This window comes from Staurois parvus, unplaced genomic scaffold, assembly GCF_062004578.1.
Source record: "Staurois parvus isolate SC_StPar_1 unplaced genomic scaffold, SC_StPar_1.0 ptg000548l, whole genome shotgun sequence".
In the NCBI taxonomy this organism is placed as follows: Eukaryota; Metazoa; Chordata; class Amphibia; order Anura; family Ranidae; genus Staurois; species Staurois parvus.
This window is the reverse complement of record NW_028318344.1, coordinates 11,705,642-11,732,354: the sequence shown is the minus strand read 5'-3', so window position 1 is coordinate 11,732,354 and position 26,713 is coordinate 11,705,642. Positions and strand designations below refer to the sequence as shown.

General features: G+C 41.8%; 1 protein-coding gene across 3 annotated transcripts in view; it reads left to right on the top strand.

Moving 5' to 3' along the window:
* The window catches only part of LOC149451183 (serine/threonine-protein kinase BRSK2-like), a 425,864-nt gene that overhangs the window by 210,973 nt on the left and 188,178 nt on the right, over positions 1 to 26,713 (top strand). For all 3 annotated transcript variants that reach the window (XM_089691016.1, XM_089691015.1, XM_089691017.1), the window contains one exon: positions 17,274 to 17,368. In XM_089691016.1, the coding sequence (XP_089547142.1) occupies positions 17,274 to 17,368 (95 nt within the window). Of the gene's footprint in view, positions 1 to 17,273; positions 17,369 to 26,713 lie in introns of those variants that run through there.

Genomic DNA, 26,713 nt, shown 5'->3' with positions numbered 1-26,713 from the left:
GCTATATGGTGAAACCCCACACTATAAGCAGTCTATAATGAGCATATGATATATATAAAAAGTGCAGCGCTATAAAAAATAATAATAAATAATGTAAAATGATACTATGGTAAATATTCACAAAACATAATTATGATAAAATAAAATAAAAGTTCATAAAGTGATAAATAGGTGCCAGTGAAGTCCTGATGACTCAATTCGGTGATTGTGCTCTCGTGAACAGAAGAAATGCGCACTTACCGGACGCATAGTGATAATGCGCGTTTATATAATATATCCAAATGTCATCAGATAAGGTCATCAGGGCCAGGTAGGAAATAACTCCCTCTCAGCATGAATGGATTCAAAAGCCTTATGGGATGATCCAGGGGCGTCCAGAGCTCCCCTTTAGGGGATGGATGGGTGCAGATCTCAGGGGATTAGCAGGCTCCCTCTCTGGAAGCTAAGGGCTAGGCATCTGGAAAATCGGCACGCTGCAAAGGAGTCAAGATAAAACATGCCCATAGTGTAGAATGTTGTTAGACTCTTTTATTAGGAGTAAACAGAAGTAAAACAGATGCATCCAAAGATAATCAGTGTCAGAATCAGAAACCGGACTAACCGTCCACAAGAAAAGATGGCTGCCGGAGCTCCACGTTTAAAGGGTTCATTTTGGTTACCTTAGTGTACAGCTGCTGATATACTATATTTTGAGCGCTCACATATTTATTTCATATCTATAATGAGCAAATATATCAGGAGTCAACCAGCCACAGATTTCCGAGATCACGTGGAAAGCCTCAGCAGTATATACCCAAAGGCACTTTCGGGGTATCACAAATATACCACCAATGGTCATGTAGTGCACCACTGCTCTGTTCAGTATGTTTGCAGCATGTAAAAGACAAATGGGCATACCATAGTGCAGAACTGCCAGTTCGAGTTTAAGATAAAATACTTACATAAGTATAAATGTAACAAGCATGTTACACCATCACTTCATCATCTTCATCACTTCATCACCATCAACACCATTATCTTCAGCTGCTCACGGTGGGAGTAATGACATCAGCACAAGCTCTTACCAACGCGTTTCAACCAACAGGCCGTTATCAAGGATAACCAGCCAACAAGAGAATGGCGAGCTCCAAAAAATAGCACCACTACCACCAATGTGTGGCAGCAGTTTTGGTCTGTGTTAAATGTGTGCTGTTACTGTGCATGCATGGCAGCGACTTTTGTCTCTGAAAAATATGCTGCTACCATACATGCATGGCAGAAGCTATGGCATCCATCAGAGTGCTGTCTGTGTCCCCGTTGGAAGATTTTCCCATACCTTCTGCTCCAATGACAACTGTAAAATTCTGGAGTTGCCATAACTTTCTTTAGTATGTAAGTTTTTAATAAGCTAGAATGATGAATAGAAATTGTAATTTTAAATGAGATTCCTAACACATACACAACCAAACACTGTTAGTTTTGCGTGAAGGAAAAAATGGTAGAATGTGTTACATTATGCTCATGATAGGATCCATAGTGAATACAACCAGAAAAGATAGGTAATCTCAACACATACTGCTCTCTCTGCTTCTGCTCTCTCGATTTCTCTCAAAATGTCTGAAATAGTTAATATTTTACTGTTTTTCAGTGCATTCTGGGCATTTTGAAAGGTCTCCTGAGGTTCTCTTTAAAAAACACTTCTAAGCGCGAACGCACATAAATGCGGTATGCAAACACGGCAAACAGATGGTTTTTAACCTATATTTTCCAGCTGTCAGTTTCCGTTGTTCAGAAGTGTTTTCCCAACGTCTTGTGTACATGGAGCCTTAGGGTTCATGTACACAGGACCTTTGGAAAACTCTTCTGAACGATGGAAACTGACTGCTGGAAAATGTAGGCTAAAAAAATGTCAGTTTAGCCTCATTTACATACCATGTTTATGCGTGTTTAGCTGGGTTTATGCGCGTTTGCGTTTAGAAGCGTTTTTAAAAGATAACCTCAGGGGACTCTCCCAAATGCCCAGAATACTAAATAACTATTTCAGACATTTTGAGAGAAATAGAGAGAACAGAAGCAGAGAGAACAGTACGTGTTGAGATGACCTGTCTTTTCTGGTTGTATTCACTATGGATTGTCAAAGGGTGGGTCAATATAGGGTGTGACAAGCTTGCTGGGAATATCCTGTGTGCAGTGTTAGTTCACTATTTCATTAAAAACATTTTTACCAAAAAGGGCCAGTTCACATCCCAAAAACATCTTCCGGATGCATTCTGGAGTGCTGTGTATCAGCACAGTTCTGTGCAGAAATAATGCAGCACATTCTACCATTTTTTCCTGCACGCGAAACCTGGAACTGACTGCACTGGTATACTATTTGAATACACGGAAAACGCTTTGCATGCATTTTTGATGAAGAAAAAAGGTAATGAACAGCATCTGGATATGGACCAAGCAAAAAACATGTTTAAACACAAACGCGCATAAACGTGGTTAACCGCGTTTACAAGCATTTGAAACTCTGGTAGAATCTACTCCTGAACGCGATTTTGGTGCGTTCAAGAAAATGACTGTAAACTCAACTGCTAACGAAGTAAACGACTGTAAACGAAGATGTGTACAAGGACACATAGAAAAACATAAAGGAGAGTTTAGGGACTGCTGAAAAAAACGCTCAACAGCTCCTGAACATGAATTTATCAGCTGCAGTGTACATGAGGTAAGGCTGTTTTTAGTTTTAAATGCAGTATCTCGTATCAACTAATCAGAAATCATATTTCATTGCGCATCTTCAGTAGACTGGAATGTTGGTTGCTGTCGAATATCTTGCTTTATTGATAATCACTGCTGTTTGCACTATATCAGTAAATAAGCTTCCTGTGTGTGAGATATATCATGGGAAAGTGCTGCCAGCCTGCCGAGTCCACTGACTCATCACTGAGAATCTCCTGTCTGCCTCTGGTAGGTGGGGGCTGCCATATAAATAGAACACTGTACGATTTATAATGAGATTACATTTCCATGCGATAAACCAGAGAAAAAGTCATTTTTCCCTTTAGGTATTAAAGGGAGTTTTTGCAAGATATGGTAAGATATGGCAAATGCATGAAAATTAAAATAACAGAATAGATTTTTCAGTTTACAATAAGGCAACAGATAAAAACATGCGGCTGTTTAACTTGGGGAAATCTTTATTTTTTCTTTAAAGGGTAACAAATCACAGAGGTATGAAGACACCCTTTGCTGACCTCCCTTTTTTAAAAAATACTAGATCCCTGGCTGTCATGGCATACCAGTAGCTTCTTGAAGCCAGCATAGTGCCCTAAGTTAAGTATAGTATGATAACTGTGGAGAAACACCCCATATTTAGGGTTTTATTACCAGCTGTGCACATGGGAGGATAGGTGTGTTTTATGTTCCCCACCATGTGGCACCCTGCTGCTTGGTATCCACATTGGAACCTGCTGTGGCGTAGGGTCAGCTTAGGGACCTGGCCTGAAGAGTCATGACAGCAAGGTCTTGCAATAAACATAAAACAGAGGCTTCTTCTGATATTAATCTGTATGGCAACATGAATATAGAATACATTGGTGATCAAGTGTTAGTTGTCCAGGGAGGGCTCCTGATAAGGAGTGGGTCGTGTTCTACACCTCATCCTGAAACGCTAAAGCAGGGGTGTCCAACCCGCGGCCCGTGGGCCACATATGACCCAAGAGAGTTGAGCATGTGGCCCGGGCACCTCTGGATCACACTTGTGCAGGTGGTCAGTGGTGCATTTAGGTTTCATGCTGCCCTAGGCAGCACAGCAGCTGCGATGGCCGGTATAGACAAGTCCGGCCCATGAACATTTGGAGGGACCCCAAGGATGCCTTGTAAGCATAGCAGAGGCACTAACGAGCGTGGCAAAAGCACATCTGGAAGGAATTTTCAAAAGCAGCGGCAGATACAGATACTCCCTCTAGCACCAGGGAAGTAAATGCCACATGGCTGGATCTAGGGGGGTGTTGGGGTGGGCTAGTGCCCCCCCCCCCAAGATTTCAGTTGCCAAAACAGAGGATAGGCAACTCTGTGTATGTGCTCATGAACAGCTTCTTTTAGTCAAGCATTCCCCAAAAAACACAGCCTTAGATACAGTGATGTTACTGATGTCTACTGAAACATCTCTGTATCTAACGCTGTGCTTTTCTGTGAAATGCTTGAATAAAAGAAGATTTTAATGAGCACATACACAGGGTTGCCAATCCTCTATTTTGAAATATGTTGTGAAAGTGCTGCGGCTGCAGATCCCAGCACCCATTTGCTTGGTTCACACTTGTGCAGGTGGTCAGTGGTGTATTTAGGTTTCATGCTGCCCTAGGCAACACAAAAATTGGCTCCCCCCATGGAGAGACCCTGACACTGACCAACAACCCCCTCCCCCGCCCCCATCTGAGAGAGCCTTGCACTACCACTGCCTCCCATACACTGGCAACCCCACCCCAGAGAGAGAGAAGACGCTCACCTTTGCAAGCTCCTGACATCCCCGGGAACAAGAGTCAGGCTCTGCATACACCATCAAGCTGCCCACAGCCTCTCTCAGATCCCACCTGGTCCCCATGCAGCGTGCGTGTGTCTCTTCTTCCATCCCTTGTTTAGGGGGGCAGCGCTGCCCCCCCTAAAAATGCTGCTGCCCCCCTGAAAGATGCTGCCCTAGGCAAATGCCTTGTTTGCCTTGTGGTAAATACGCCCCTGCAGGTGGTTCCTGCTGCAGGTCCACACCTGTTCCCACAGCCGCAACCACCCGCACAGAAATCTTAATGGCACCCGCATGCACTGGAAATTGCAGAAGCTGCTTTCGCCACTGGGAACTACACTAGTGTGAACCACACCTTAGGGCCTATTCTCACTTGTCACACTTGCTCTTTCATCTTGCTGCATGAAAATGGATGTCAAGTAAGAAATCCCATTGTTTACTATGTGGCTGGTTCACATCCATGCAGTCCAGTATAGTGTGCAATACAAACAAAACTCTATGGTCCCATTCACATACACAGCAGCTTCTTCTTAGCTTCTTTCTACTTTGCTCTGCGTGAGGCTATTTTATGGTTCCCCTAGCAAATCCCAGGTTGTACAGGGACAAGGACCTGCAGTTTTACATTTTATCTGAAACACAGCCTACTAGGGAAAATAGATTTTTTTGCAAATCTATATATGAAAAGCAACCTACGGTGCCCTTTTGGAATACTGGAACCTCTCCATCTTTCCACCTGCTTGGTTTGCAAGGCAATCACTAAAGATGCGGTGTGTGTGTGTGTATATATATATATATATATATATATATATATATACATACACAGTACATACTGTAGATAGATAGAGATACTGTATATACACTGATCTCCTACCACTGAAAGTTAAGGTACATGGATGTCAGATCATGTTTGGTGTTCTAGGACCCCGGAAAACAAAGGAAGCTTTGATATGCTCCTGTAGTGGATGCCCTTCCTTTGTCTTGCTCTTGGTCCAGTGATGGGTGACCTCATTGACAATACACATTTTTCTACAACTCAAACTCAATTTAAATACATTAATCAGACAGTTATTTACACCACAGTGCACATGTAATTTAGGCAAACCTGGCTCTTTACCGTAAAGGCAATAAAATCCTAAGAATCCAAAACTGTGACAGATGGCAGAGAGGAGTCTGGGAGAAGACCTGTACAAGAAAATACTTTTGTATTTGAGTGGATTGTGTAGAGACAGAAGAATTAATATTCACATACTTTGTAAAATGTTAATTTTCCGGGGTAAATCCCCCAAAGAAAATTAACTTTGTCTTTCATTTCTGACCTCAGAGTTGCAGCTACAGTAACAATCTCTATTCTACAGCTTCAAAGGGTTTTTGTTTTAATACCTAAGGGTTCATCCTGTGAATCCTGTTCCAATTTACTAAAAACATGTTAAACCTCATGGAATGCTCACCTACACAATGTAGCTGGAGATCAGAGTGCTTAGCTATACACATGTATCCAGCTGATGTTCAGCTGTAAAGGTCACACTGAAAGTTAATGTACAGATAAAAAATGAATACGAGGAATTCACTAGAAATGGCACAATAGAATGATGGGCATATCAGTTATACAGTTACTTTTCCTTTATTTTAACTATATTGTAGTTGTATTTTAAAAGTAATCATGTAATATTTCTAGGGGGGGTTTTTAGTGGTGGGGAGTGGGAAGTGCTCACTTGGACATGCTGCACGGTATTAGTGGGTAGCCTTGCTGCTTTCCACACTAAAGTTCTGAACTTGAGTACACAGCACCAACAGTATACAACAGGCACAAAGTCTTAGGTCACATTGGGATGGCAGATTAGTGGTGTCTTCTGTGCAGAGCCCCTGTCAGATACAGTGAGGAACAGATGTATTTGAACACCCTGCGATTTTGCAAGTTCTCCCACTTAGAAATCATGGAGGGGTCTGAAATTCACATTGTAGGTGCATTCCCACTCTGAGAGACAGAATTAAAAAAAAATTCAGGAAATCACATTGTATGATTTTTAAAGAATTGATTTGTCTTGCACTGCTGAATATAAGTATTTGAACACCTGAGAAAATCAGTGTTAATATTTGGTACAGAAGCCTTTGTTTGCAATTACAGAGGTCAAACGTTTCCTGTAGTTCTTGACCAGGTTTTCACACACTGCAACAGGGATTTTGGCCTACTGCTCCACACAGATCTTCTCTAGATTTGTCAGGTTTCTGGGCTGTCGCTGAGCAACATGGAGTTTCAGCTCCCTCCAAAGATGTTCTATTGGGTTTAGGTCTGGAGAGTGGCTAGGCCACTCCAGAACCTTGATATGCTTCTTAGGGAGCCACTCCTTGGTTATCCTGTCTGTGTGCTTCGGGTCGTTGTCATGTTGGAAGACCCAGCCATGACCCATCTTCAATGCTCTGACTGAGGGAAGGAGGTTGTTGCTCAAAATCTCACAATAAATGGCCCATTCATCCTCTCCTTAATACAGTGCAGTCGTCCTGTCTCCTTTGCAGAAAAGCACCCTCAAAGCATGATGTTACCACCCCCATGCTTCACAGTAGGGATGGTGTTCTTGGGATGCAACTCATCCTTCTTTTTCCTCCAAACACGACGAGTGAAGTTTAGACCAAAAAAGTTCTACTTTGGTCTCATCTGACCACATGACTTTCTCCCATACCTCCTCTGGATCATCCAGATGGTCATTGGCAAACTTCAGACGGGCCTGGACATGTGATGACTTGAGCAGGGGAACCTTCCGTGCAATGCATGATTTGAAACCATGACGATGTAGTGTTCTACCGACAGTGACCTTGGAAACTGTGGTCCCAGCTCTCTTCATGTCATTGACCAGCTCCTCCCTTGTAGTTCTGGGCTGATTCCTCATCTTTCTTATCAGTGATACCCCACGAGGTGAGATGTTGCATGGAGCCCCAGTCCGAGGGAGACTGACAGATCAACTGTTTGAGCAATTGTTAGAAAAGGGAAGAGGCTAAAGACGACTATTTTCATCAAGCTGCTTGGCAATTGCCCTGTAGCCCTTTCCAGCCTTGTGGAGGTCCACAATTTTGTCTCTGATGTCTTTTGACAGCTCTTTGGTCTTGCCCATGGTAGTAGTTGGCGTCTGACTGACTGTGGGGTGGACAGGTGTCTATAAAGAGCTCAGACAGGTGCTACTAAGTTAGATTAATGAGTGGAGTAGAGGTGGACTTTTTCAAAGGCACAGTAACAGGTCTTTGAGAGCCAGAATTCTTGCTGTTTCTCAGGTGTTCAAATACTTATGTTCAGCAGTGCAAGACAAATAAATTCTTTAAAAATCATACAATGTGCTTTCTGAATTTTTTTTTTAATTTTGTCTCTCAGAGTGGGAATGCACCTACAATGTGAATTTCAGAACCCTCCATGATTTCTAAGTGGGAGAAGTTGCAAAATCGCAGGGTGTTCAAATACTTCTGTTCCTCACTGTACGTGTGCATCCATCTCCGAGCTGCATGCAGGCAGCCCACAGAAGGGGATGCAAATGCAGCGCAGGCATGGACACAGTTGCATTTCAAAATTTGAGTGGGTACACGGATCAGAATGTAAAACAGTTTTTTTTTCCTTTTGGGATAAAGGTTTTTACATAAATGAATAAAAACTGACCATCATTAGTTCCCCTGTTAGTGGGAAATGGTTTGTCTTACCCTTCTAGCTGCTACTTTGTCCAGACAGCTTGGTCTGTAAAGAAAGTTGGAAAAAAAATAACATACTTACTGGCCAGATCACCGGGAGAAAGTAAAGGACAAAATGTCTCAAAAAGAAAACTAACACAGCTGCCACATCTAAAAATTAAAAGAGAAGTATGGATTTTTTTTTTCCCAGTCATATTTACCTAGGTGGATACAGCATCGTTTCGAGGCTGCATCTGTCTCCCGCCGGCTGTGAGAACTCATAATCACATGACCGCTGATGGCTACGTTCTGACTGCCGCTCTGAGCAGAGAGCAGTGACTGTCAGTAAATAACACAATTCTAAATTCTGTGTCCAGCAAACATTATCGTTTCATGTTCATCACATCACACACCAGACTCTACTCCTCCTCAGACACTTTATACTCTCTTTCAAAGCTTAGTCAAATTGGCCATATGACCTAAGCCAGGCCTATGACTAAGTCATAATGGAGGTCAGAATCCACGAGGGGAAGAGGAGTCTGGCGGAAGATGTAATAAACATAGATAAATAAGTTTGTTGAACATGGAGTTTGTGGTTTTGTGGCCTATGCTTGTATAAGTTTGGTGAACTCAGTCACCCCCTAGTGTCTAATATTTCTTGGTGATTCCACTGAGCGCTCTCCTACCCAGATTCTTTAGCTTTGTGTCTGACCCACCTTCAGGATAATTTCTACTACAACAAGCTGAGCCTCCTCTTCCTGTTGCATTATCTGTAAAATTAAATAAATTAAAATGTCTAATATGAAATGTTGGACCTAATCTGCACTGATTGTAATGTGGACCTGTATTCATGAATAAAATGCTATGTGTATTTTCTTTAAATATAACTAGTGTAACTACCTTAATTTGACTTGATTTTTTTGTACATCAGCACTGAGAGAAGGAGGGGCAGCACTTGGAAACAATTAGGCATGTTGTATTTAAATATGCTGACAATGAAAGAACTAACAGAAAGAGAAAAAAATGAGTAGAGGGATGAGCTCGCCAGACTAATGCTGCTCCTTCACTGTCCAACCAATAGGCTGGGGCCAGGTAGAAGAAAGTGGTGTCATCCGCCTGTCTGTGATGTGTAGCAGAGTTGTTTAAACCTCAGGATTTAACCAACAGAAAGCAAATCATTTAGCAGTTGAAACTGATCCTGGGCATGTATTTCATTTTTGTGTTTAGCCTTTTTAAATAGACAAACCCTTGAAATAGTTTTCAGGCATCAGGGAACCCCTGTCAATAGTTTCTATATCTACTGCTCATAGTACATTAGAGTGAACAGTAAGCTGAGATACAAGAATAGAAAAGAATAAGAAATGTGGAATATTAACATATTTGTCACCCAAGCCTGATCAATACAACAAAATTATTTTTGTTTATTATTTTTTAAATAAAACCAATAATAATGAATGACCATAATATAAATGAGACAGTGAGAACTGTACTGCCTACACCTACTTACCTACGCTTGTGGTCCATGTAGTGCCCACTTACATTGGCGGCCAGGAGAGAAGGACTCACTTATAGTGGTAGCCAGCAGGGGACACACTCCCTTATAATGGTAGTCATTAGGAGAAGCACTTTCATATATTGGTGGCCATCAAGAGAAGGACTGATTGATGGTCAGCAGGAGAAGCACTCGCTTACATTGGTGCCCAGCAGGAGAAGCTCTCCCTTATATCGAGTTTCAGCGAGAGAAGCACTCCTTTATATTGATGGTCAGTGGGAGAAGCACTTTCTTATATTGGTGGTCAGTGGGAGAAGCTCTCCCTTATTTTGATAGTCAGGAGGGGAAGCTCTCCTTTACATTGGTGGTCAGCAGGAGAGGTACTCCCTTACATCGGTGGTCAGCAGGAGACGCAATCATTTATATTGGTGGTCAGTGGGAGAAGCACTCTCTTATTGTCATTCTAAGCACTGCAAGTTTGATTTCAATCATTAATCCAGTTGTAGTAAGATAGCTGTAGATTACAGTCTCAGTAGAATTGCCAGACAGTGACACGATCCAAGTGACATCTTGCAGATCGTAAAAAGCTTTAATCAAAAACTTGTGCAGATCTTCTCAGATGAACATCAGATAGTTAAAAATAAAATCATAGTATGCCTAGGCCCATCAATTACATGTGCTCAGAACATAAACTTAAAACACAATGAAAAGAGGTTGGGACTAGGTATACACAGCATCTGCTAGCTACAGAGGGAGGAAGGAACAGATTATTTAAAGGCCAACAAACAGCAATCCATGTGTAACATGATACATACTGTATATTGGCGGTCAATAGAAGATGGGACCTCTTACTGCTAATCAGTGGGAATAATGTCTCTTACTTCGGTGCTCATTAGAAAGAATGCTACATGCATTGTTGGTCAGTGGGAAGAATGCCTCCCTTGCAGATACAATTGATAAAATGACAATTGGTGTCAGTGGTTATTTATCAGAGTCAGACATTTCCCATTGCTCAAGGAACCCTTAGCACATTTTGCGGAACACTGGTTGAAAAGGGCTGGTTTAGATGTTTGTCTGGATTTTGGCTTTAAAGTGGATGGAAAGTCTTGTTTTCACTTAATTCCCCGCAATCAGTTACACAATAAATGTCCATGGTTATGTGTAAAATATTTTAGATTTGTGTGTTTGTATCTTTTTTCACTATGATGCATTGTGTGTCTCCTTCCTCCTGTTCCTTTTGTCAGAGCACTCTCATAAATGACGACACTTGTGTGTTCCTATTCATGAGAATTTGACATCGTAGATAGGGCAGGGGTGGGGCCGGGGGAAGAGGAATAGGTAGGACTGGGCAAGTCAAGGGCAGGGCTGGGGAGAACAGGGAAGCTGCTAAGTAGGGCTTGCAGTGTTACTTGCACAAACACTGACAACGGTACCAGGAAGTCCCTGTGAGCAACCACATTTAGCTGCACAGGCACACTGTTGTCGGTGAAGGAAGGAGGATTGCTCAATGTCTGGCTTAGACTGTTTTGAATTAGACATTCAGCAATTATAATATTTCATAATATAAATGTTTTACATATTGTAAATGGAAATAAAGGGTAGTTTTTCATTTTTAACTGGAAATCCACTTAATCTTCAGTAATTACCAACATCTAAAATATCACTTTTCAGTGGACTAATCCTTAAAAAAAGTTTTGTGTTTCTTGGCACAGTCACCAACCAAATTTAAACCTTTCATATACAAACTCAGGACCTTGGTGGTGGATGAGTGAAAGACATACAGTGCTTGTGTAAGGAACTAATATATATTATTATAAATAAAGGACCCGTCTGGCACTGTGTTGGCCTGATTTGAACCTAAAGGTGGAAATACATGATTAGAAAATCGATCGAGCGGTCATTAGATGACCGAGAGGTGTTCGTTCATTGGTCGAAAACGTGGCCCACAATAACCAATCTAAATAATTTGTTCATCGGGCAATTCGTAGTGTTGACGTCTTCCAAACAAGTGCAGTGTGCTTGTGACCTTGTTGCCACACCCTTCTGGCCAGAACAAGTGATATACAGGTGGACTCTCACATTATAGGGTCCAGTTCATAACAAAGAGCTGGTCTTTGTATCTGCTCTCCATTATACTCCACTAGGTAACCTCGACTTACATTTTGAAGCCCATTTATTGAATACCTCCTAGATTGTAAGCTCGAAGGAGCAGGGCCCTTGACCCCCTCGTGTTTTGTTTTGTTACTGTATTGTCTCATGTTCTGTCCCCCACTATAATGTACAGCGCTGAGCAAACCTTTTAGTGCTATATAAATACTGTATAATAATAATAATATACACAACAATTAACAGCAATGAGTATAATATAGTTTATTACATTAACTATATACATAAATAGTGATACTTAAAATATAATATGCAGAATTCTGGTTTCATTATCTCATTAGGCCAATCTACTTTTAACATTTGGATTTTTCATTCGTGTTTATAAAGATTCCGTGGACATAAACCTCCAGGTCATCTTCTGTTTCCGCACATGTGTGATAGCGCTTGATAGATTTTTTTTTTGTATGACCATCATACCACCACATAGAAAATCTTATGCAAAACGACAATTTTTCAATGTTGTTCAACCGGATTTTTTTGGTTCACAATATCGTTATTGGTTAAAACATCCTGCTCATAAACGAATAGAAAATAGTTTGATCAGTGGTTCCGCAAAATTTTTCGTATGATTTTCTTATCGTGTGTACGGGGCATAACTGTAATCAATATTTTATTGTAGTCTTTATCTCACAATACAGCCAAATATGACAATGATGTATAAGCACATATAAAATGATTGTGCTGCATTGCTCTTTGTCTGTTTGTGGATACTTTGTGTAGTTGCAGCACATTTTAACACTATCAATAATTTACAATAATCCAAAATAACCAGATTGTTAATCTGCATTCTGCAGTAAACAAGATGTATTTAAATTTAATAGCATCCTTTAGTGTTTTGAAGCTTTACATGCTGCAAATTATCCAATTATAGGTCTCCTAATTTGCCTTTTGAATGAGGAATGTCTTCTTTCATATCAACAAAACTCGCAGGTACTTTCATGTAACAGTCATTAGAACAGGCACAATAATCAAATCTACTTTTGCAGTGAGTAAATAGGAGTCATAAAAGCTTTAAAATCTGATTGGAAATCTCTACCAAAATTATCTGAAATTCTATTTAAAGCTGAACTCCAGGTGAGCAGCTAAATGCACAGATGTACAACATCTATGGGAACTGTTTTACCTATCAAAGGATTTACAATTCCGTGCAGCAATGCTTGTGATCCAGTAATCTCTGCCTCACAGCACAGCTAAATCACCAAGCTCCACTCCAGTGAACTCTGGTCCATAACAGTGAGCCAAACACAACTGCGACTAGTTAGTTTTCAAGAAATGTTTTACTGAAAGAGCAGAGATTGTTTATTTAGCAAAATTAGCTTAGTGAATAAGAAACTGTAAAACTGTGTTCACTTCAATCATCCAAACGTAGTTTTACATGCATCAAAACAGATCAAATTACAATAAAATAAAGGCAACCTTAAGGAGTTATGTCACATACCATTCACATCATGGCTGTACATCAGGGATTCTCATATCTGGATCCCTGATCATTTGTTTTGATGCACGTAAAACTATGTGCTAAAGTGTTGTCTCTGTTTTTGTATGTGTTGCTAGATACCATCATGGGTGGTGCCACCCTCCAATCCTGCCTTTCCGCCCGCCCCTTCCTCCACTGTAGTTGGTGGGTGTGATCTTTGTAGTTTGTATTTAAAGAGGTCTGGGAGGGGGGTGCAACAGTCATTGCTCTGAGAAAGGGGGCCCGACCCCCAAAACACGTCAGCTGATCTTGTCAATCACACAATTCGTTGAGGTTGGACAGTGGACTTCTGGATTCTGTGTTTTATTATACTACCTATTATTTTCTTTGCTTGTGAGTACAATATGTATTCTTTTATCCTTTAATAAAATGTTGATAATGCACTAGGCGTTTGCGCCCTCCTTGTTGTTTATGCAGTGCTGGATTCCCTGATCTGACAAGGGCTGTACAGCTTGAACCTTCCAGCCTGATCTGCACAGTGGCCTCGATACTTGTTTTCAATGGCAGGCGTCCCTGTGGTTTGTGAGGGCTGAAGTGTCAAGTTTGCATTATCTGCGTGTGGTTTACAGTGTAAAAATGATAGAACCCCCTCCATGGTTTATTGTTTAATATATATATATTATTACCACCATTTGAGACATTTGTCATTTCATTTGGAAGCGTGTGTTTTGTTTTGATTTTCAATATCTCTCTGCCCTCTCAACCCTCCCAGGTCAAGACTGGAAGCAATATGAATTCTCTCCAGTGAACAGCCAGAAAAACACATTTTAGTACAGAGGGCAAAGGTTACTACCTGGTGATGTAAAAATGGATGTGCTGGATATTAAAAATATTTTAGCAGTACCCCAAATTATCATTTAACTTCACTGAATTACCAGTATTCAGTAATGTTTATGGGCCCCACCATTTCTAGCAGAATACATCAGATACCACCATATTAGGAACTTTTAGCATCACAGGACTCAAGCTGCAGTTTCTACTTAAAGGGACTTCTCCCTTCCTAAGGCCTTTGTTACTTAAACAAGGGTACCTACATGTATTTATGCAGGAGTATACATTCGTGTAGGATTTTCTGCATGCCCCTTGTAACGCTTGGTTGAAGCTTACGTTACATAACTGTATAATCTGTTAACCGTTGCTAATTGTCTGTCCCTATTATACTAGTGTTTCTGTTTTTGTGTTTTAACTGGGGTTGTGCATACTAATCCCATTATTCCTTTGGTCAAGCACTAATATAGAAATGTTAATAAAGAATTGTGTCACCTGCATTGTTTTCCATTATTGAAATATCTCTGAACCCAGAGTGTCATAGGTGTTGGGTGGCATGCAAGGTCAGGGCAACCACTGGGAACAAGCCTCAATGAGCGGCCCCTACAGGGGTAGCACTACATGTATATGTAACCAATCACTCTATGATCAATAAAGACTGAAATAAAAACTTATGCAGGCCATAGATGGATCGAAAACCGTCCGTTTTTTAAAAACAAAACGAAAAAGCGGTCGTTCAATAGGCGGCCGTTACCACCAACGGTAAAAAAAAAAAAAAAAAAAAATCGGCCGATTTTCGTCTCGTCTACAGCCGGCATTTAATTACTTCTGTCCATGCGGAGAGCTCCGCTATTATATTTGACATGAAAAAGTATTTCAGTTACAACAATGTATCTATTTGTATCCATTTCGGATACAGATGTTTGTATTATAAATAGATACATTGTTGCAACTGCAATACTTTGTCATGTCAGATATAACAGCGGACTAGATCTTCTTCTCCCATCATTGCCGGGAAAATCAGCCGATTTTTTTCCAATTTCACCGATTAAAAAAAGTGCCAAAATCCCGAAAAAACGGCCAACCAATTAACCCACTGCCGATGAGAAAATCGGCCGAAAAAAAAAAAAAAAAAAAAACGGCCGATTTTTGACCCGTCTATGGCCTGCATTAGACACGTAAGTCATGATTTTCTATAGTGTGAAAAAATGGCGATGTGAACTTCCGATCATGTGCTTTTTTTTACCCCCCTTCATGTTCCTAAGCATTTGAAGTGCACTTGACTTTGCTTACATAAATACATACTTTATGATTGTGCTGACCAGTCAGCATAAATCACGTAATCTAGCTTTCCACAAGTCATTCTGTACACAGTACTGTATCTGTGTGCCTGCCATCCGAGCTATAAAGATGAATTTGCTGTGCTGTACATTATGTGTCTGCCAAGATCAGGGTAAAGAACAGAAATGGCTACTAACTTTACAATGGTAAAAAGCAAAAATTCCTAATTGCTGTCCTTTTCTAGTCTACACTAGAGTCAGTTGCATGCAGGGGATGACTGACAACTCATGGGGCCCCCGGGCCATAGGGGATCATGGGGCCCCTGTGTCCTTGACCACACTCAAAGCACACCCAAAATAGCCTATACAAAAAGGTACCAGCGGCATTTCATGGGGCCCCCTACTGACCCTGGGCCCTCGGGCAGTTCCCGAGCGCTCTTATGGTCAGTCTGCTCCTGGTTGCATGTCTAAACGTAGCCTAAAACTCATTGTCCTTTTTTCTTCTTCAGTTGGCCCTTGTTTTGGTCTGGTAGACCCGTATGTTAACTGTTACTATTTAACTTTCAAAAGTGTTTTACAACACTAAATCTTTTATTTAACTTCTAAATAATACCATTTATGGTTTTAAAACTCAAGTATAAGGGAAATGTAGAGAGAAAATAAAGCTCAGTTTAACCAATCATTTTTTTTACTCATTTTTCATAGTTGACGTAACTGGGAGCATGTCCTTTGCCTACATGCTTTGTACTATGTGTTACTCTTTTCCTTCTCAAAGAAATAGGAGGTATCTTTCAGTTGTATGCTACATGGCCCGGTCACCCACACAGTGAAAGTGACTATTTGTCTGGAGTAGGACCACAGATTTCAGCAGCCTTTTTTGTTGGACCACATTTGTCAAATAAACTTGAAATGAATAGAGCGCCCTACTGCAGAGCACATTTACACGTGACATTATCACATTATTGCGTGTGTGGCAACACATTGCGGATATGTGTTTTAGCATTTCTTTCCTGCTAATATCCTGCAGCCTATTTGCAGCCTCTTCCTGTCTACATGTGTATACTCCAATATTATGCCTTGTTCACACTGGCATTGAAAGCGGGAGTTTGAGGAGCATTTTTAATGTTCCTCAAACTCCTATGCAAATGATAATATGGACAGCACACGATGCTGTTCACATTATCAAAACTTGGGGTGTTGCATGGTGTCGTTTCAAAACTGAAGCTTCATGTGGAGTTCAAGTCAAGTCTATGGTAGTCATTGGTAACGTGCCACAAACGCGCTGGCATGCATGTGCAGTGTGGTTTCGTTGCAGTGCATTAATGGCGTTATAGTTTATTATAGGCATTTGTGGTGCAGTTTTTAACATGCCTTTAATGCGCATCAAACACACCAAAAGCACACATAATGCGTTTGGGGGGAGCATTTTTTACACTCATTAAATGCGAGCCAAACGCACCTATTAATGCACATTTATGCTATATGTGCGTTTGTTAAGAATCAGAAATTTGAGTCAAGTGTGAACAAGCCTTTATTGAATGGCATTTCTCAGGCTGGGTTTCCTGATAATGAAAAATAGTGTGCGATCTCTGTTTAATGTGTATTAAAATGTCCACTTTAGTCACCACCGGAAGCCCGTGTGATAGAATGACAATGCAGGAGCATAATTAGGAGATAGGGATGGGACGTTGCCGCACTGTAGCAGGAATTGTTTGAATATTGGATGATCTAAATGGACTTGTATCTTTGTTTTCAACCTAATCAAAGTTGTGCTTTAAAAAATGTTTCAAATTTGTTTTTAAATTTTGTTAATATGTAAAGACAGATTGAGATTTTTATATTGAAATTTTCATATAGTTGCCCTCTGACTACAACGCCAATGAAGTAACTCTTGTTAATAATTAGATTCCAGATGTTCCATTTTAAAATTGCCTATGCCCTTTGTCTTTACAGGTTTGGTTAAACTAGGTGTACACTGCATAACGGGACAGAAAGTGGCAATAAAGATTGTAAACCGAGAAAAACTTTCAGAGTCTGTCTTAATGAAGGTAGGTCACTGCTGAGCATGCACTTTCCACATCTTATATTAGACTTGTTATCACGTATTGCTATAGGATATCATTAAAAAGCAGGTGTTCCTCATGTTTGCATGAATTGGATGATCAAAGCAACTTTGCTGTAAGCAGTGTATAAGAGGTTAGTTTGGATATCAGTTGGACAGAATAGGAAGGCTGGTTGCTCAGTGATCACATCTTCTTGTGTATGTAGTCACCGTGTGTTAATTTTTCTCACAGTTTAGAAGAACATCCAGATTTAGAAAATGTGGACATTTATATGTATATTTCACAATCTGTAATGATGACCTGATTTTCTTTTTTAAATATTGGATTGTTGTTCCTGAACATGGTTTCCCTTGGTTGGACTGACTGATGTATGTATGGGCAGCTTTATTTGATAAACGATTGACCTTACCATTCCAGATGGTTGCCTAATACTGAAAATTAGTTCTGACACCAAAAAGTAAGGAAAATCCACAGTGCTGCACCTGCTCTTAAAGCGGAGATCCACCCAAAAGGGGATGTTCCACTTTAAGCCTTTGTCCCCCGCTCCCCATTAACCACTTCAAGTCTGAACACTTTCACCCCCTTCCTGTCCAGGCCAATTTTCACCTTTCAGTGCTATCACACCTTAATTGACAATTGCGCGGTCATGCACCACTGTACCCATATGAATTTTTTAGCATTTTTTTGAGACAGATAAAACTTTATTTTGGTGGTATTTATTCACCACTGGGATGTTTATTTGTTTGCTATATAAATGAAAAAATTAATTTCTTTTAAAATTTTGCAAATAAATAATCTTTCTTCATAAATCTTGGCCAAAATGTATTCAGCTATCTTTTTAGTAAAAAAAAAAAAAAAAACCCAAAATTAGTTTATAACCAAAAATTATACTATTTAAAAAAAAATTCAAATTTTTACTATTTTTTTATATTATTTATGTTTTTGTTAACATACTGTCACCCTAGCAGTACAGTGTCACCATAGTAACACTGTACTACTTGTGGGGGGTGATGAAGATTTTTGTTTCTTTTTTGTATTTCAATGTTTTTTATTAATTTATAACAATTAACACAGGAGCAACAAATCACGCCCACGCAGGGGCTATCAATTGCACATAGAGGAACTAGAAATTAGAGAAATCAGTGCTCTAACTCCAACAGGGCAAAAGATACGCCCACGCAGGGGCTATCAATAGCACCTAAATAACGAAACATAAATATAACACTGATAATAACTCAGACTAAAAGGCAGCTATCCACTGCAACACCAAAGCAAACAGAGAAAAAAAAGGGGGGAAAGGAAGGAGAAGTTCAAAAGAAAAAAGGATAGCCAAACCAAGAGCAGGGATCCAAGAACGCCAAAGCGAACAACATCACATCCCCAGTGTTCTGTCCTCCTTATGTGTGAAGGTACATAGCTTGACAGACAGCTAAACCTTTCTCGGCAATGAGTTGACAAAGAAGCAACGTCCAACTTTGTCTTTATTGCAAAGATATAAGAGGTGAAACTGAGGAACAGAAAATAAGGCGCTTAGTAACACTGTCTGCCATGTGACAAAGCATATTATACATTACAGTAAGGCAATGCGCATATAAACACATGTAAGACATGTAGGTTACATAAAACACAGATGCATAAGATATAGACATGTGTGTAGACGTACCGACGATGCTATTGTGAGCCTGAATGTGAAGGTTGGATCCTACCAGCAGCGTGGTTACCACAGGAATGGAGTCTGTGATGAGGAAATGGCTGCTATGAGCAGGGCTGATGATGTAATCAGAGTTCATAGGCTACAAGCTATGGAAGCTGAAATGGGTCAAACTTCTACTGTGAAAAGATGCAGTGTATACAAACAGCCACTAGATGGAGCAGTTACACAATGAACAGAGAATTGCAAACTGATAAGGCATACTAATAATGCCTAATTAACAAAGAACAAATTGCTGAAGGCATGACACTCCCCGTCTGGTATCTAAAGGATACCACATTAAATCACCCCTGGAGAGAGCAACAAAACCAGTTCAGTAACGGGTCTGAGAAAGAGTTTGGGCTCCTGTTGTCTGCAGACCTTGACCTCCACTTTTCTGACTTTCCCATCTTCACTTGGGAACACCTTGGTTATCAGTCCCAAAGGCCAGTCATTTCTTCTTGACTGAGAGTCTTTGACAAGAACAACATTACCAACCTCCATGTTGGGTTTGCTGGTTTGCCATTTATTCCGGACATGTAGAGTAGAGATGTATTGTTTTCTCCATTTATCCCAGAAGGTATCTGCTAGAGTTTGCACTCGTCTCCACTGACACTTGTACAAGTCTTTAGCACTAAATTCGCCAGGAGGAGCCGATGCTGTACCGACTTTTTGGGTGAGAAGAGTGGAAGGGGTGAGCAAGAAGGGATCTTCTGGATCACTGGATATTGAAGTCAAAGGTCTGGCGTTCATGATCGCCACTACTTCGGCCATGAAGGTTGAGAGGGTTTCATGGGTGAGCCTCGAAGTTCCCAGCTGTAGAAAGACAGAATCAAGGATCCGGCGAGCTATGCCAATCATACGCTCCCAAGAGCCTCCCATGTGAGACGCATGTGGGGGGTTGAATGTCCATTTACAGTCTTGGGCGGCAAGATATCTCTCTACATGGTCACTGTCAATGTTTGAGGGGATATGCAGTTCTTTGCAGGCCCCAACGAAGTTGGTACCTCTATCAGAGCGGATTAGTTTAACTGGGCCTCTGATGGAGATGAAACGTCTGAGAGCATTTATAAAGCTGGATGTGTCTAAAGACTCGATAACTTCTATATGCACAGCCCTGATACTCATGCATGTAAATATGACTGCCCAGCGTTTGCTGTTTGCCTGGCCTCCTCTAGTGTGCCGTGTGGTGACAGACCAGGGACCAAACACGTCAAGACCAACATTAGTAAAGGGAGGTTCTATACTGAGTCGGTCCGCAGGGAGGTTAGCCATCTTCTGTGACTGAAACATACCACGTAGTTTTTTGCAAGTGACACATTTGAAAATAAGACAACTCACAAGTCTTTTCGCTCCCACTACCCAAAATCCAGCTGTAAGTAAAGCTCCTTCAGTGAACAAACGTCCCTGATGTTTAGTCTTCTCATGGTAGTGTTGCACAAGTAAAGATGCAATGTGATTGCTTGGAAGTATTATGGGATTACATTCTTTACTCTCGAACTTTGCATTTGAAATACGTCCCCCAACTCTCAACAGTCCATTAGCATCTATGAAAGGGTCAAGCCTCTTGAGGGAACTGTCTTTAGGAACACTCTTTTGATTTTGGATGAGTTCAAATTCTTGAGTATAAACCTCTTGTTGGATACAACGGATGATAACGTCTCTGGCCTGTGTGAGCTCATCCACTGTATGGGCCTTGTGACAGTAATGCCAACCTTTGCAGTGATCTGATCCTGTAGGTGTGGCTCTAAAGGATCTGGCTATGTGGATCAAGCCGGCTATAGCTCTGTTCAGTGATTTCCACGTAGAAAACTTGTTGAATCGTTTGGATCCAAGCTCTTTGTGAGAAACTCTTGTGGTGAGTACAGAAATATGAGGACGAATCTCTGCATCAGCATTTGGTTCTAATAGCTGAAATGAGTATTTCTCCAGGGTGTCAAGTACAGGTTTGTAGAGGAATGGTGGCCCTGTGAACCACGTAGTATCTTTAAGGTGAGCTGCTGGAACAGCTCTTGTAGCATGGTCTGCTGGGTTGAGGTCAGTTGGTACATAGCACCACTGGGTAGGCTGTGTTGACCTCCTAATTCTTTGAACTCTGTTATGAACATAGACATAGAATCTCCTAGTCTCATTGTAAATGTAGCCCAATACTACTTTGCTGTCTGTATGAAACATTGTACTGACAAGTTTTATATCTATTTCTGACACAATGAGATCTGCCAGCTCTACTGCCAGAACAGCGGCACAAAGTTCCAGTCTTGGTATGGTAATCTCAGGGCTTGGTGCCAGTTTTGCCTTGCCCATTACAAAGCCAATTTGGACTTGACCTTTAATGTTTATAGTTTTAAGGTAAGCGACTGCAGCGATTGCTTTTACCGAAGCATCACAAAATATGCACAGCTGCCTAGACTGAACTTCTGCAGGGGAGAAGTGGGCATATGGCCTATAGATATGTAGGTTAGATAATGCCTGTAGAGAGTTTCTCCATGCTATCCATAGTGCTTCTTTCTCTGAGGGAAGTGGCGAATCCCAATCACACGTATCTGTGGTTAACTCTCTGAGCAGAGTCTTACCTTGGATGATCACAGGAGCTGCAAATCCAAGTGGATCATATAGACTGTTAATGGTAGATAACACTCCACGTCGTGTGAAAGGCTTTTGCTCTTGGTCGACCTGAAAGGTAAAGGTGTCAGATTTGAGGTCCCAGCTGAGCCCTAGGCTGCGCTGCATGGGTATCGGGTCTGTCGCTAAGTCTAGATCTTTCAAATCACTGGCATGATCTTGAGTAGAGAAGGCTTCCATAACAACTTTGCTGTTTGAAGCTATCTTATGAAGTCTGCGGTTTGAACAGGAAAGCATACTCTGGGTCCTTTTGAGTAGACTGATTGCAGCCTCTGGTGAGGGAAGCGACTTTAAGCCATCATCTACATAGAAGTCTCTTTCAACAAACTTCTTAACGTCTTTCCCATAGTCTTTTTCACCTTCTTGAGCAGAGAGTCTGAGTCCATAAATAGCGACAGCTGGAGATGGGCTGTTGCCAAAAACATGCACCTTCATGCGATATTCTATGATGTCTTGAGTAGGGTCATTGTCCTTGAACCAAAGAAATCTCAAGAAGTTCCTGTGCTCTTCTTTTACTAGGAAACAATAGAACATTTGTTGTATGTCGGCAACTATAGCGATGGGTTCTTTACGGAATCTGATGAGGACACCGAGAAGTGTGTTATTGAGGTCTGGTCCTGTCAAAAGAACATTATTGAGAGAGACTCCCTCATACTGTGAACTGGAGTCAAATACCACTCGGATTCGTCCTGGCTTCTTAGGGTGGTAAACGCCGAAGATTGGTAGATACCAGCATTCTTCTTTTTCTTTTAGGGGTGGAGCTACTTCTGCATGATTGTTCTCAAACATCTTTTTCATGAATAAGAAGAAATGTTCCATCATCTCTGGTCTTTTCTGAAAGTTGCGTCTAAGTGAACAGAAGCGTTTTAAGGCTTGATACCTGTTGTTAGGAAGATGACGTCTCTGTGTTTTGAAAGGTAGTGGTGCAACCCAGGTGTTTGTTTTATCCTTGAAGAATCCTTGTTCCATTATGCCCAAGAAGGCCTCATCTTCAATAGAGGGAGCTATCTTGTGGTCTTCCTTTGTGCTCTGGAACACCGTGCACCCCAAGTGATCTTGGTCTTCACTGCAAGAGTGGTTCTCGGTTTCTGTAAAGTCAGGATATAGCACACTTGCCAGCTTCTCTCTTAGAAGGAATCTGTTAGGACAAGGCTGAAAGAGGGATGGACGTCGTCCATTCTCCAAGGTATTTGTGTAAAGAGAATTCACTGTGGTTGGCTTGTGAACATTTCCTAGGCAAACATCACCTATGATGACCCACCCCAGGTCAAGCTTCTGAGCATATGGAGAACTATGAGGACCATTTATTTTTTTTCTTACCTTGTGGACTCTTATGATATCTCTCCCAAGGAGAAGTACTATTTGGGCCTTTGGGTCGAGTGCAGGTATGAGATGCGCTATGGTCTTTAAATGTTCATGATGTTATGCTGCCTCAGGTGTAGGAATCTCTTGTCTATTGTTTGGGATCTGATTGCATTCAATCAAGGTAGGTAGTTGCAGGGATGCTTCACTATTTATGGATTTGACTTGGAAACCAGTAGCTCTTCTGCCTTTTTCTTCACTCACACCAGCGCAAGTTTTAAGTGAATATGAAGAGCAGTGTCCTTTAATACTGAAGATATCAAAGAAGGCGGAGTTTGCAAGAGATCTATTGCTTTGGTCATCAAGGATGGCATACAACCTTACCGCTTTCTCTTTATGACCGATGGGGTAAACTGTAACAAGACAAATCTTGGAGCAAGATTTGTTACTAAGACCTTCTCCACAGACTTGGGTGCACTGGGGTGTCACTTCAGGAGGTACTGTGTCTCCCTCCTCCCCGCCGTGCTCTACAGCCTGGTCTGGGGGTGTGAGAGTCCCTGGGGCTGGCCCAGGGTGTAAAGCTGTATTGTGCGCTTCACTGTTGCATTCCGAGCATTTGATGTTCGCTGTGCAGTCCTTTGCAAGATGAGAGGTTGAGGCACAACACCTGTAGCAAATGTGGTTTTCCTTAAGGAAAGTTCTGCGGTCCCTGAGAAGTTTTCCTCTAAATCCTCTTCATTTCAACAATGAGTGTGGTTTCTTATGTAGAGGACATTCTCTGCATGGGTCCTTTGTGGAGATCGTCTCAGACTCTGTAGTACTGTAGGTTTTGTTTGAGGAGTCTTTAAGAGACACACTGGTTTTGTGTACTGCAACCGGTGTACCTTTCATGTTACGAAGTGAGATAGGTTTACCTGATTTGGGGTAAGCGGTGTCAAACATCGAGAAGTTAAAGCTGGGATCATTCCTAGTTTTTGCTTGTTGGTGCACGAAGTCCATAAAGAAAGAGAATGGAGGGAACGAGACATCGTACTGTTGCTTGTACCTGGAACCTTGAGCAATCCACTTCTCTTGCAGGTTGTACGGTAATTTTTGTACTATGGGGTTTACACCACGTGCAGTATCTAAGAATGCCAGACCTTGTAAGTCTCCTTCAGTTTTGGCAACTTGTAGCTCTGTTAACAGATCACTCAGTTCTCTTAGCTTCTGGGAATCTTTGTTTTGGATCTTAGGGAAATCCTCAATTCTTTTGAAAAGTGCGTTCTCTATCACTTCTGGTGAGCCGTAACACTCCTCAAGTCTCTCCCATATCATGTTTAACCCTCTGATTGGGTAGTTAATATTAATGTCTCTAATCCGCCTTGCATGCTCTGTCGACTCATTTCCTAGCCACTTGACAAGAAGATCTACTTCTTCACATGCAGACAGATCCAGATCTCTGATATTATTCCTGAATGATGATCGCCATGACCTATAGCTTTCAGGTCTGTCATTAAACTTGGAGAGTCCCTTGGTTATTAACTCACGTCGGGCAAAGAATTTTAGAAAATCTGACATACCTGTATCTCTGTTTGACAGATTGTTGCTGTAATAGGCACCATCTACTTGTTCTTCCTTAAAGGGTTTGACCATACTGCGATCATTTGTGGGTTTGAATGCAGGTTGCATTGAGGGTTGATGTCCTATGGAACCGTCGACTTGTTCCATGCAGGGTCTTTGGTTAACTGAGGTCGCTTGTTGTATGACTGGAGTCTGTTGGAGCTCCTTAGCAGGGGTTGATGTCGCTCTTGGACCTGGATTTAGGCCGTCTTCTGACTTAGCATGTTGCAGTACGTAATCTGAAGTGAGTTGCGAGTTATTGTGAAGACTGGGTTCGGGCCTACTTATGTAGCTGAGTCTATCGCTTGTGAAGTTTGCTGCTTCCTCTAAAGCCTCTGCTTCTGCTACAGCAGCTGCAGCTTCTTTTTCCACAGTTAGCTTTTCTAGAGCTGCTTCCGTGCATGCTTTCTCTATTTTTAATTGTCTTTCTTGTTCGGCAAATGTCGCGCGGGTTTTGGCGGCCTCGGCCTTCGCGCGGGCAATGGCGACGGTGGAGCTGCTCAAAGATCTCCCTGAGCCTCTGGAGTTAACTGAGATGCGAGACCTTGTCTCGAACTGTCCGGATTCCCTTGCTGACATGATGATGCTGTGAACGGGTTAGCACACTTGCAACCGCTGCGGGTGGCGATGCTGCATAGTTCCTCCTATCCAGCTTGTGAGAAGCCACCGTTTCGCTGCAGTCAGGACTTCAGGAGTCACAGTCCTCGTATCCAGCTTGTAAGAAGCCGTCGTTTCACTGCAGTCAGGACTTCAGGAGTCGCAGTCCTCGTATCCAGCTTGTAAGAAGTCGTCGTTTCACTGCAGTCAGGACTTCAGGAGTCGCAGTCCTCGTATCCAGCTTGTAAGAAGCCGTCGTTTCACTGTTCTGTCCTCCTTATGTGTGAAGGTACATAGCTTGACAGACAGCTAAACCTTTCTCGGCAATGAGTTGACAAAGAAGCAACGTCCAACTTTGTCTTTATTGCAAAGATATAAGAGGTGAAACTGAGGAACAGAAAATAAGGCGCTTAGTAACACTGTCTGCCATGTGACAAAGCATATTATACATTACAGTAAGGCAATGCACATATAAACACATGTAAGACATGTAGGTTACATAAAACACAGATGCATAAGATATAGACATGTGTGTAGACGTACCGACGATGCTATTGTGAGCCTGAATGTGAGGGTTGGATCCTACCAGCAGCGTGGTTACCACAGGAATGGAGTCTGTGATGAGGAAATGGCTGCTATGAGCAGGGCTGATGATGTAATCAGAGTTCATAGGCTACAAGCTATGGAAGCTGAAATGGGTCAAACTTCTACTGTGAAAAGATGCAGTGTATACAAACAGCCACTAGATGGAGCAGTTACACAATGAACAGAGAATTGCAAACTGATAAGGCATACTAATAATGCCTAATTAACAAAGAACAAATTGCTGAAGGCATGACACCCAGGCTAGCCGGGGGGAGCATGGGAAAGGTATATTGCAACCACGGCTCCCATATTTTCAAGAATTTACATTGGGAGCCATTGCAGATACTTGACATCTGTTCATTGAATATCATAGCGGTCAAACGGTCCCGCACCCCTTGAAGAGGGACAAACGGGCTCTTCCAGGCCTGAGCAATTGTTCTAGAGGCCAACAAAAACAAATAGGAAGCCAACTTCTGCTGGTGAGCCAAGAGGCCTGGTATGGGACAATGAAGCAAAGCATACCGAGCATCCCGTCGTATAGAAAAATGGAACAAGGTGAAAAGGAGGCCAAACACATGAGACCAAAAACAAAGCAGCCTCGGGGATGACCACCAGATATGCAATACATCACCACGATGGCCACAACCCCGAAAGCATCGATCATTGCAGGCAGGGTTCGTCTGTGCCAAACAAGCCGGAACCCAATACCAACGAAACAACACCTTGTAGGCCGCCTCCAGCGTGGTCGTATTAAAAGAGCATTTAGCTACAAGCGACCAGGCCCTATTCCAGTCCCCCAGATCCACAACCACTCCCAGGTCGCGCTCCCACTGAACAACATATGAAAGAGAAGTATGCGATGAGCGTCTATTCAAGGCTGCATAAAGAAGGGAGATAAGGCCCGGGGCGCCCAGACGCTGTTGGCAAAGCAGTTC